This window comes from Macadamia integrifolia, chromosome 9, assembly GCF_013358625.1.
Source record: "Macadamia integrifolia cultivar HAES 741 chromosome 9, SCU_Mint_v3, whole genome shotgun sequence".
Taxonomy (NCBI): domain Eukaryota; kingdom Viridiplantae; phylum Streptophyta; class Magnoliopsida; order Proteales; family Proteaceae; genus Macadamia; species Macadamia integrifolia.
Genome location: NC_056565.1, coordinates 34,337,476 through 34,348,417, shown reverse-complemented (window position 1 = coordinate 34,348,417; position 10,942 = coordinate 34,337,476). Strand labels below are relative to the sequence as shown.

The 10,942-nt window shown below is 41.1% G+C and overlaps 1 protein-coding gene across 1 annotated transcript in view; it reads left to right on the top strand.

Moving 5' to 3' along the window:
* The window catches only part of LOC122089745 (GDSL esterase/lipase APG-like), a 12,165-nt gene extending 1,440 nt beyond the window's left edge, over nt 1-10,725 (top strand). Inside the window, exons 5-9 of the mRNA XM_042659438.1 lie at nt 8,772-9,060; nt 9,155-9,285; nt 9,416-9,649; nt 9,887-10,142; nt 10,372-10,725. Of these exons, the coding sequence (XP_042515372.1) occupies nt 8,772-9,060; nt 9,155-9,285; nt 9,416-9,649; nt 9,887-10,142; nt 10,372-10,568 (1,107 nt within the window). The 3' untranslated portion in view covers nt 10,569-10,725. The remainder of the gene's footprint in view (nt 1-8,771; nt 9,061-9,154; nt 9,286-9,415; nt 9,650-9,886; nt 10,143-10,371) is intronic.
* The last annotated feature ends 217 nt before the right edge of the window (nt 10,726-10,942 follow it).

The window sequence follows — 10,942 nt, the reverse complement described above, 5'->3', positions numbered from 1 at the left end:
CCACCCCGTGCTCCTCAGATGTATGACCTACAAAATCATCTAAAAAGGGAGTGCACACGTGGGATGAGCTCACTAGCTCAGTAAGTGGTAAGATGGACCACACAGCAGTCCACACAGCAAAACACAATCATATGCACTACATGCTATGCAATATATTTTAAATCACATCCACCTAAGCAACATTACTAAGTCCTTGATTTTTAGTGCTACCACAGCCACAATGTGCGTATACCCCGGGTACGAGCAGTGAACTCCATCCCGCGATACGCCCATAGGGCTGTCGGAGAATGCCCACCGTGAGTACTCGAAAAAGTAAAAACGTGCCGACCACCGGCTCTCAACAGAAAAGTAAATGACTGAAATTAAAGGTGCTGACTCCAGTAATTTAAAAGCAGTACGATTGACCCTCTTGAATATACCACCGGGGTTGCCGACTGTCCTAATGACCCACCGGGCGTTATGTCTAACCGCCACAATGACCCGACAACCGCGACCACTGCTTCCCCCCAAATGATAACCCAACACCTTAACCCCTATTGGGAAGGGTCCTAGCACGGGATGGTGAAAATCCTAATACTGCATGCTCCTATATGACAATAGTACGATTGTATAGTGCCACCGCGTCCCATACCACGGGCCACCAATGCACTCGTTTCCAAGTCGACTACGGCATCTAGTCTATCAATGCATCATGCACCATAATGTCCACATTCATCACATAAGCATATCATCATTTGGATTTGAGAATATAAACACAACACACATAGCACAACATATGAGGATGACTAAGCTACATAGCATTTTCATGATGGCATGACTAGACTAGATACAATTAAATGAATGCCAAACAATGCCTTGAAATAAGGCCAAACGTCCTCTCCCCACTTACCTGTAGCGTACAAGGATTCCCATTCGGTACGGGTGAGATCTGGTGCGAAACGTGCAGGATTTGGTGAACCTAACATGATTGAGCGGGGTTAGTACTTCACCATTTTAGGATCAAAATTAACAAGATCTGATGACAAAATCATGTTTAGAATTTTAAAAGAAGGTCGCACGTCCGATTTGGGTCCAATCGGACGTAAGATTCACATTTGGGGCCTCTCAGGTGGGTCAGACAGGTGGGCTGTCTGGCCCACTGGTTTGGCCCATCGGTTTGGACCGACGGGTAGGCTGGCCCACCGCTTGGCCCACCGGTTGGGCCAGGGGGTCTGCTAAGATCGACGGGTAGGGTGGCCCGCCGGTTGTGCCCGAAGGCCCTACCCTCTCAGGCAGGTGCCCACAGGCGGGCCAGATGGCCCACCGGTTTGGCCCACTGGTCTTGGCGGGAAACCTGTTGTTTCTTCCCAACTTCCTCCATTCTTTGGAGATTTAAATAGGGGATTTTCCCAACCCATTATTCACACTTTCAAAGTCTCATAGGATGGTTCTAACCTAGATCTAGGTTAGATCAAGTGATGAGAAACCATCTTACCTTCTTTGCTCAAGAACACCTTCAAACCCTCAACATCACTTCAAACCCTCAACATCACTTCAAACCCACAATGCTTCTCCAACCTTGTCAATACCTCTTCAAATCCTTCAAGATCAACACATAAATCATCTATTAAACCTTAGGTTCATCATTTCAAAGGGGATTTACAAGATCTCAAGAAACCCTACTCGAATCAATGGTTTATGCTTGGGTATGGTGAATGTTCAAGGAACCCAACTTTGCTTACCTCTAAATGTAGATCTAGAGTTGAAGATCACTCTTCCGGTGCCGGAATGGGAAGATCAAGCTTTGGCGCCGCCGAAATCCTTCTCTTCTTCCTCTTCCTTCTCTTCTCTTCTTCTTTCCTTTCCTTTCTCTCTCCTCTTTACTATCCTCACCAACATACGGGTGTCATAAATGAAAAAGAAAAGAAAATCATAAATGCTATATATATACTTCTTAAATAACTAAATAGTGCACATGGATGGGTCACTTAGGTGGGTGGGTGCGCCCACCTGTCCACCCACCTGAGGGTCAAAACTTGGAATTTTGACAGAGTTCGGGCCCGACGCGAACCCCACCCTGGCATACGATGTAGTATACGTATATACCTTAATATACGGCTACAATACTTGCTTTATCCATACATGGCCTTATGGTAGGTGCATGTACACGGCTTGGGCACTCCCGTCTCTTCTGGCACTGGCTCGGACTTGTCGGGCTAGCCGGTGTTTAAGGTCACCCTTGCCATCATAGCCCATAAGGAACCCGCTCTAACTCCCTCTGGTTCGGTTCCTGCATGGTTAAACCGGGTCAATCATGTAATCAGACCGGGTTTAAGAAGTAGGGTATTACAAAATAAATCACCCAAAGAGAAATTAGACCATAGGCACGTGTTCTATCTTCATTTCCTATTTCTCTTATCTTTGAAATCGTTCTCAAATTGGGTGTTTTATGACTACAGGGCTGATTTATACATTGGGGGTGTTTACCCACCTCAATTAACTTAAATTAAGTGTATTCAATGGGTTGGTTAAGATGGGTTTACACATTGCACCCAAATTTTTACAAAGTTCAAGTTGCGACTAAGCTAAACTTGGGAATTTCGGTTGAGGGTGTAGGTGGTAACCACCAATGGCTTATGAAGTCCCACCAAACCACCATACATGTATTTAATCTCATTTATCCCAACCTAATTTTAGGTTTGAAGGGTGGGATGTAGAGGATTTGAGTAAAATCCACCATTTCTAGGGTTTAGTTACTCAAATTGGGGCTTTTAAGTGGGAAAATCATGAAGGAGAGTTCATAGATTCAAATTGGTCCATCAATCTTGCTAGGATAAGTCTCATATGCTAAACCCCTCTCTCAATTTGTAGCCTTGACAAGTGGGAAGAAGGGTTTTAGAAAATTTTCCCATTTCTAGGTTTTGTGTTGCCCAATTTGGGGGTTTTTTATGGAGCTTCCTATGGAAGAGGTTTATGCACCCAATGTGAGTGGAAAAACTTGCTAGCTACTTCCCCACACCAAATCCCCAAACAAATTTGTACATAGGGCATGTGGGTAGGGAGATTTGGTTGGGGCGATTCTCCACTAGCTAAATAAAAAGGGAAAGACGAAGGAGAGAGAGACGTGTGTGTGTGGGGAGGAGTGGAGAAATCATTTTACCTTCAATGGTTAGATGTTCCCCTTGCTCCCTTCTTCTTCCTCCTCCCTTGTTCTTCTCCTTCTTCTTCTTATTCTTGTCCTTTCTCCCTTCTCTTGCTTTTTTTATATGGTGAGAAAGAAATGAATGGCCAAAGACTTCTATTTATAGCCACTTAAGTTTCCTAAGGGATGTTTGGCAAAATAATGGGTATTCACTAATTACTGGGTTAACCCATCATTTGGCACTAATGGGTCCACCTCGGGGTATCTGGATACATTAATCTATTCCCCAATATGTTGTCCCAACTATTAGGAGTGGTTTGAGGTGCATGGGTGCGAGGGGCCAGGCCCCATGGCCAAATAACCCAATTTTAGCTAGTATACCTCACCAGAGGTGTTCACTGGTGAAAGCCGAAATGGTCCCCTTTGTGTGGAAAAGGATATTTAAGTTGATCGGGGCCTTCTCAAGGTGTTTTCAATGCGTGGGCCCCACTCCTTGGTACATTTCACTAGTAAAGCTCGGCAAATCCATAATTTACTAGTGGTTGTCACCCATGTTGTATTACCCATGTCCAAAAGTTCAAATTTTCCTGGGATTTTGATCACGGGTTTAACATCCCTTCATCTTAGAAAAAATTTCATCCTCGAAATTGAACTGCAGTCACGTGATTGGGAATGTCACCGGGGTGCTCACACATTCCCATAGAATGTCAGTTCAAAACCATGTGGTGCTCGATATCAACTCACATACCTCTTGAGATCGAGTATCTTTAACTTAGATATAGTGTAGAAATCATGTAATATCTCCACTTTAGGTAATATGTCCAGTTATTTATTTACGTGTTGGGTTGTCTACCAACTTTGCTTATTAACTAGCTAACAACTTTCCAACTAATGGAATTATTATATGCCAACACTGACACCACTCTACCCTTCTTTCTTAAACTTTACACACATAGTGTTGCTTTCAAGTTTAGGGTCATTGTGAATTCTAGGTATGCTTCACAACATTTGAGTAGCATCTTCTTCCTCCATAATTCACACTCAAGCTCCATAAGCGGGTAACGAGTATGTGGACAGAGGTTCACATACCTCTGTTGATAGGATAATGACTACCAACCTGTCTGTTAGGTTCATTAGCTTTTATGCATCTTGGCAATGGGGAATGAAGATACAAATGAATGGGATGTATCAAATTCAAATATTGCACATGAGGTTATCAAATTAATAGGATATACCAGACACGACAATGTATATGAGGACTCCATCAATATTAACAATGTACCTATGGCCACTTCAGATGTGGCCTTAGCCTCTTCCTCTATTACTGTGAATACCCCTCCTTGTGCTCCAATACCTCGTTGTGTCTGAACCAAATGACCAGGTGCTGGTGTTGAGGGAATCACACCTAAGCTTCCGGACATATTTTGTGGACACAACCTAACTATCTATCCAAGTTGATGACATATGAAACACCACTTCCTTTGGAGGCATGATCTAGTCATATGCCCAAATTGACTACATCGGAAGCATTGAAGTGAACCCACTTCTTGAGCTACTCTTGTTGTTGTTGGGCTAGGATGTTGTAATGCTTGGCCAACTTCTGGTCTGGTGGACTAGGGTGCAACTAGAGTAATGTAAGTTACTCTGATTGCCCTACTGAAACATCTGTCATCAATCAGTGTTACTGCTCTCCTTGTTGCTTGAGCTTGATAATTATCTCTCTGTTTGTCCTCTATAGATTCGATTGCTTGAACCACCTGTGCATAGTTTTGCAAGTGGTGTGCCACTAATGATGCACTAATTGTCGGCCTTTGACCATTTTTCAAACTTCTTGGCCTTAGACTTATCCATCTTTAGATGCTCGGGTGTAAAATAGTATAACTCTTCAAACTCTTACTGATATTCGAGAACAGATTTTGGCCCTTGAGTTAGAGCCATGAACTCCACCTCCTTTCTATCCCTTACACTTTCTGGGGAGTAGTTCCCATAAAAAGCCTCAATAAATTATTCCTAAGTAGGATTGGGATGGGCAGCTGTCAATATCGACTTTGTGGCTTTCCAGCTTCATTTTGTAGCTGGTAGTTGGCATACAATAGCTTTTGTTCATCCATTATGCATAGTACCTCTAAGGCCTTCTCTATCCCCTCTACCCATTTCGTGGGTGCCAACGGATCTTCTGCAATTCCACTGATATAGGGAGGCCAAAACTTTTGAAACTTCTCCATTAGTTTCATATCATCCATGGCCATAGGCATTATGACTTGGCTCTATGGTGTCGTCTGCCTCTGTGGTACTGGTATGTCAGGTTGTGCGGCAGATTACACATTAGAGCCTTCTAGATGGGCTATGGGGTGAACTATGGGTGTAGGGATTTGTTGTGCTTGGGGTACAGCTGCAAGGAAAATATTTGGTATTGGTTGTGCCTGTGGTGGAACATCCTATCTCTCTCGAGTTTGAAGCACGGGTTTGATCTTTGCATTCAGCCCCATTATAAAGTCCAGTTGTAGCTGTTGCAACCTTTGCATCAACCCTTGTAACATGTTGCCCATGAATGAAGTAACACGTTGGGAAAATAGTATAGGTGGGGCAGGTGGGGCTCCCGGCATAGTGGTATCGGACATTGCTTCCCTATCGGGTGTAGAAGGTGGTGATAGGTCAGCAACAGGTCTAATGGTACGGCGTTGCCTTTTGGGTGATCACCCCACTTGCGTATAGGTTTTCCTTGGCACCATAGGAGTTTCCTCCACCCCTCTAGGCTATATTTTCTTGGTTCTCATGTTGTTTTGCTTGTGTCTAATTTTTATAAACTTTCACCTTAAATATGTCTTCCTTATAGGTATAGATCGTAATGGAAGACTTGTAAGTTTCCTTGAGTTTTTTTTTATTTTTTTTTTTTCGCTTGGAATGATCTCAATGATAAAACTCAATGTACTAATGTTTTCCCTCACTTTAGCCTTTGAAAATGATAATCAATACTCAATTGATTGTTTACTTAATATGCCATAGGTGGGGTATTTATGTACGTGATTATCAATGCTAAATTAGGGAGGAGTATAATCAAATTTGGGAGATAAATATGGTCTAAAAGACATACTTTTCTCCACCGGTATTTTTTGCTTCTTGCCGGTAGTTACCGCTTCGCCTATATCGATCTTGGTCTAATGAATTTCTAATCATAGAATTGAAGTAGTAATTACCACTTTCTACCAGTAGTTACCGCTTTGCCTCTGTTGGTCATTTTTTGATAAATTTTCTGATTACAGTGCTGAACAGATAATTATCGCTTCTTACCGGTAATTACCATCAAGACTCTGTTTTGACAGATTTCTGTCCTACTGACCAGTCAACAGTGTTTTCAACATAAATTTTTTATCCAACCTCGGATTGACTTAAATCCAGTTTTGCAGGAATCATGATTTGATTTCCTACAACTTTCATGAAAAAAAAAATTTTTTGAAGAAGAAAATAAGTTTATTAAAATCGAATTGGAATTGATGGAATTGTTTGATTTGATAACTATGCCTCCTTGCTTATTGAGTAAGGTTGAATTAGGATGATTCTAGCCGCACTGAATCAATTCTAATCAATTCTGGAATGATTCAAATTAAAACTATGGAGAATGATCCCAGATTTGAGTATTTTAAACCTTGAAAAAAAGGAACTAGGCTGCTAGAAGAAGTAGCCCTAAATTAAGGAAAAAAGAAGGCTATGTGGTCACGTAGAACCTGCGCTTAGACACAGGCACCCAAGATTACAACCCCACTCTCTATGAAATAAAAAATCTCAATCATGTTGATGTTCATACACAACCTCTCAGTTGCCCTTGTGCTAATGTAGTGGCAGGCGATCAGGCAGTAATTGCTTGCCCAAATTAAGGGGAAATAGACTATCTAGCAGTTCCCTGAGTCTCTCCCTACTCCCCCAATGAAATGACATATTCGTCCCTTTACTGTGGTTGTTGAGAGATAGACTTAGGGAGCATTATACTTCGGACTAAGAACTACCTCCCCCAAATTAATTAGTAAATTAATTATGACAATCCCAATGAGCTTGTAATCTTGGATTTCCCATCAAGGATCTAAAACTCAGGATCAGTCACGGGATTGATCAAGGCCGATACCATTTTGATTTTGTTCTAGAATGTCTTGGAAGGGACTGTATCAAACAGATCTATCCTTATTTAAAAAAAAAAATAATAATAAATAAATAAATAAATAAAAAATAAAAAATAAAGAACAAAACAAAACAAAAAAAAACAAAACCTGCTATTACAATTTTACCTTGAATCATACATGTGGATCTGAATCAGAAAAGTTACCATCGAGGATCAATCAAGTCCAATACCATTTCAATCCAGTTGATTCTGATCATTCCGTTCCATTTTTAGAACCATATTTTCCATGAATGGTGTGAGATGAGGTTGGAGCGTCCAAATTCGTAATCTTGTATGTGACTTGAATTCACTCTTGGGGTTTACCAAAAAAAAAATTTCTCTCTTTGACAGTAATCAGGTCAAATGTGGATCTGATTATCAGATAATAAAAAATAAAAAATTGAAGAGAAGAGAAAGAAAACAGGTAGGAAGGAAAAAAAGTGGGCCCGGGTGGGATGTGGTCAAAAGTCAATCTGATCATCTAATAATAATATATAACAATAAAAATAATAAAATAAATAAAATAAATAAAAAATAAAATAAAAAAAATGAAAACTAAAAAACTGAAGAGAAGAAGAGGAAGAAGAAAACAGACAGGAAGAGAAACGAGGGCCCGGGTGGCTTTTTTTTTTTTTTGGTGAGGGTGTCATGGTGTGAATGCAGTTGAAAATGCTGGTCAACGGAATTCCTGACCTTCCCTCTTTCCCAGTGCAGTGCAGATACTGTAAATAGAATTGAGCTGCTATTTTTACCCATGCTAGCAGCCTAGCAGGCAGTGTTATTGATCCTTCAATTTTCTCTTCAACAGTTTCGATGTTCAAACTTTAAAGGCCTTGCACTGGGTTTGGGTCCACACCTCTCTCTCTCTGTCTCTTTCTTAAATCACACTTAAACATTTGCAGTGAAGGCAGAGAGAGTCTGAGAGTGATGCAGGTGCAAATGCACTTTCTCTTGGGTTTCAACTCTTTAAAACCATTAACTTCCATTGAACCATCCAACACCTACCCAACTACCACGTTAAGCTCATCTGTATCAAGCAATGAACTAAATGCACCGAAATAGATAGTCTAGGAACATTACTCTTACCTAGGATAGTAGGATTAGGATTCCCCCCTCCTTACCATTGGATGCAAATGGTGCATTCTAGGGCCCCACCACTACTAATTCCAATCTAACAACTGCTATAAGCATGTAGGGAACCTTGACGTGAAACCATTGCATGCACTTGTGTATTGAGAGAGAGGAAGTAAAAGTAGAAGTAGAAGTAGAAGTATAAGTAGAAGTAGAAGCAGAAGCAGAAGCAGAAGCAGAAGAAGAAGAAAAGATCTACATAGCTCTACCAATTAATGCTCCTTAACAACTCCGCAGATTCAATTTAATGATATGGCCATACTCCTCTTAATTCCACTTTCCTTCAAATCACAGCTCCATTGATTCTTCTCTTATAAGATCTGAACCGAAGCTCAAGCCCAGTACAGGCAGCAGCATTGTCACTGATCTCACAGATCTATATCATACAAGATGTTCTGTGACTTCTTCGGCCTTTGCCCAACAGGGCTGCTGATTCTGCTGCTGTTTTCATCGTTTGCCATCAGTGGGTATGCACAAGGATCTACCACTCTTGTTCCGGCGATCATAACCTTTGGGGACTCATCGGTCGATGTCGGAAACAATGACTATCTGGCCACCTTCTTCAAGGCTGATTTCCCACCTTATGGGAGAGATTTCACCAACCATAAACCAACTGGAAGGTTCTGTAATGGAAAACTAGCCACTGATATTACTGGTAATTATCTCATAATTATGCTTCTCTCCCTTCCTCCATCTGATCACTTCATTTATACAGAATCTTAGTTTAAATTTTCTTGATTAATTTGCAGCTGAAAACCTGGGCTTCACAACATACCCACCAGCTTATCTTAGCCCTCAAGCATCAGGGAAGAACCTTCTAATAGGAGCCAACTTTGCTTCTGCTGGATCTGGTTACTATGAAAAAACAGCCTACTTAAGTGTAAGTAAGATACATATAGACTGGGATTATTGATTTCATGTGAACCCAACTTATTTTAGACTATCATCGATCTCAGTTTCATGAAGCTAATTAAACATAGTTGATTTGTGATACATGATTATATATGCAGCACACAATTTCATTGGCACAGCAGTTGCAGTATTATAAGGAATACCAGGGAAAGCTAACCAAGGTTGCAGGGAGTAAGACGGCAGCATCTATCATAAAAGATGCACTCTACCTAGTGGGCGCTGGAAATAGCGATTTTCTACAGAACTATTATGTTAATCCTCTGATTAACAAAGTCTACACTCCCGACCAGTTCTCTTCCTTCCTCGTTGGCATCTTCTCAAGCTTCGTTAAGGTTTAAGTTGCTCCTTCCATTTCTTTCTTTCTTCTTCCCCTGATCATTAAGCATGATTAATTTTTTGTTTGATAAGCATTATTGAAATAGATTTTGTAAATATCTTTTATTTTTTTTATTTATTGTTAAGAGGGAAGCCATTAGCTATTAAGAATTTATATCTTTCTTGTCAATAAATTGAAACCATACAAACATGAAACGAAAGGTTGATAGTTAAGTTGATGATTTGTTGAACAGGACTTGTATGGGTTGGGGGCAAGAAGGATTGGGGTGACATCACTGCCGCCCTTGGGTTGCCTGCCAGCAGCAATCACTTTGTTTGGACAGGGAAAAGATGAGTGTGAGTCAAGGCTCAATACAGATGCACAAGGGTTCAACAAGAAGATCAATGCAGCTGCTTCAACCCTCCAGAAGCAACTCCCCGGACTCAAGATTGCCATTTTGGATATCTACACTCCTTTATTGGATGCCATCAATTCTCCTTCTAAATACGGTATGTGATGCAATTTAAAAACCTAGTTCATCCTAATTAAGCTTAGTAAGCTCGTATTGGCCAAGCATGAACAAACCCTGTTCATCATGTAATAAATTTCCCCTTACCAGAGAGGGGCTTGGTGGGCTCGCACCTGGTCTTGGCTCACTACATTGAGATAGAAAATCAACTAATGTTCATCACCATGATTGACACATACTAATGAAGAAGTGGGCTCTTTTTCTGATAGGGTTTTCTGAAACAAGGAGGGGTTGCTGTGGGACGGGGACCGTGGAAACGACATCATTCTTGTGCAATCCCAAGTCACCAGGGACATGTAACAATGCCACCCAATACGTATTCTGGGACAGCGTTCACCCATCTCAAGCTGCATATCAGGTTATTGCTGATGCAGTCATTATCCAAGGCATCTCCCTCATCGGATGATCACTCACTTTACTACAGTCAAAAACATATCTACTCAAATACCATGGTTTAATAGTTTTTATATTGGTATCTCTTACTCTCTCTCTCTCTCTCTCTCTCTCCGAAATAAGTTTGAAACATCTGTGTACTGATAATAGAATACTTGGGTTTTCATCTACTTCAGTCTCCATCCTGTATTACATTAAACGTGAAACAAACAAAGAATTAGTACGTTGAAGCCAAAGAGTAATCACGGGTCCAGAGTCTGAGTAATGATTCATGAGCACTGGTTGAAGCCATGAGCTTCTAAATCTAACATGTTTGAGAATGCCTTTCCACATCCAAAGTTCCTAGGAGGCCACAGGTATCAGCGAGCTGCTCTCCTCCCCTCCCCC